Here is a 714-nt window from a genome sequence, read left to right on the forward strand (position 1 = left end):
GGCAGAGCATGGGAAGCTGAAAAGTCCTTGGCTAGTGTAAGCACTACTTAGCAACAACTAAAACATCGGTGTGTTATCAACATTATTCCCATCCTAAATCCAAAACCCAGCACTGCACCAGCTACTAGGAAGAAAATTAACTCTATCCCTGCCGAAACCAGGACAGTATCCTGTCCAGATCTAGATTTTTTGCTTGCATTTTTAGCTTTAACTTTTTAACAGAATAGCAACATAATAATCAAAAGATTAGAGCCTCCACTATTTAAGATGTCCTGGTTGCTCTGGAGTGACAGTAGCCTTCAACAAGGACTTGCACAAGATCGCCATTTTCGGTTTTTGTGACCACTGCTACAAAATACCTCATAAATAATGGTGGGACAACCTCATGCACGTAACCACCAAAGAGCATTAGAATAACTTGAGGGGCTATGGTAGTGCTGAAATCCCTGAAATACTCAGAGGAAAGCTTACACTCCGAAGATGCCCTTTTTAAAAGACACACACGTGGCAACAGGATTAAATGCTCTTCATGAAGACGCAGAAGAGCAGCTCATACTTCCCCCCACCCCCGCCGTTAAAAAGCTGCTCTTCCCTTCCTCTCTTTTTCTTCTTTTCCTTTAAGCAGCGGGGTGGGGGAAAAGGGGAGAAGCAGCAATCCCCAGCGAGTGCACGGAGGGGCACGCACACCCGGCCGCTTCCGCGGCGGCCGCCCCC

At 46.6% G+C, this 714-nt stretch overlaps 1 protein-coding gene across 1 annotated transcript in view; it reads right to left on the minus strand.

Annotated features, from left to right (window-relative positions):
• EIF1AX (eukaryotic translation initiation factor 1A, X-linked) overlaps positions 1-327 on the minus strand; it is a 10,239-nt gene extending 9,912 nt beyond the window's left edge. The window contains exon 1 of the mRNA XM_009276935.1: positions 315-327. Coding sequence (XP_009275210.1) covers positions 315-327 — 13 coding nt within the window. The remainder of the gene's footprint in view (positions 1-314) is intronic.
• Positions 328-714: the final 387 nt, after the last annotated feature.

This window comes from Aptenodytes forsteri, unplaced genomic scaffold (genome assembly GCF_000699145.1).
Source record: "Aptenodytes forsteri isolate BGI_AS27 unplaced genomic scaffold, ASM69914v1 Scaffold273, whole genome shotgun sequence".
In the NCBI taxonomy this organism is placed as follows: Eukaryota; Metazoa; Chordata; class Aves; order Sphenisciformes; family Spheniscidae; genus Aptenodytes; species Aptenodytes forsteri.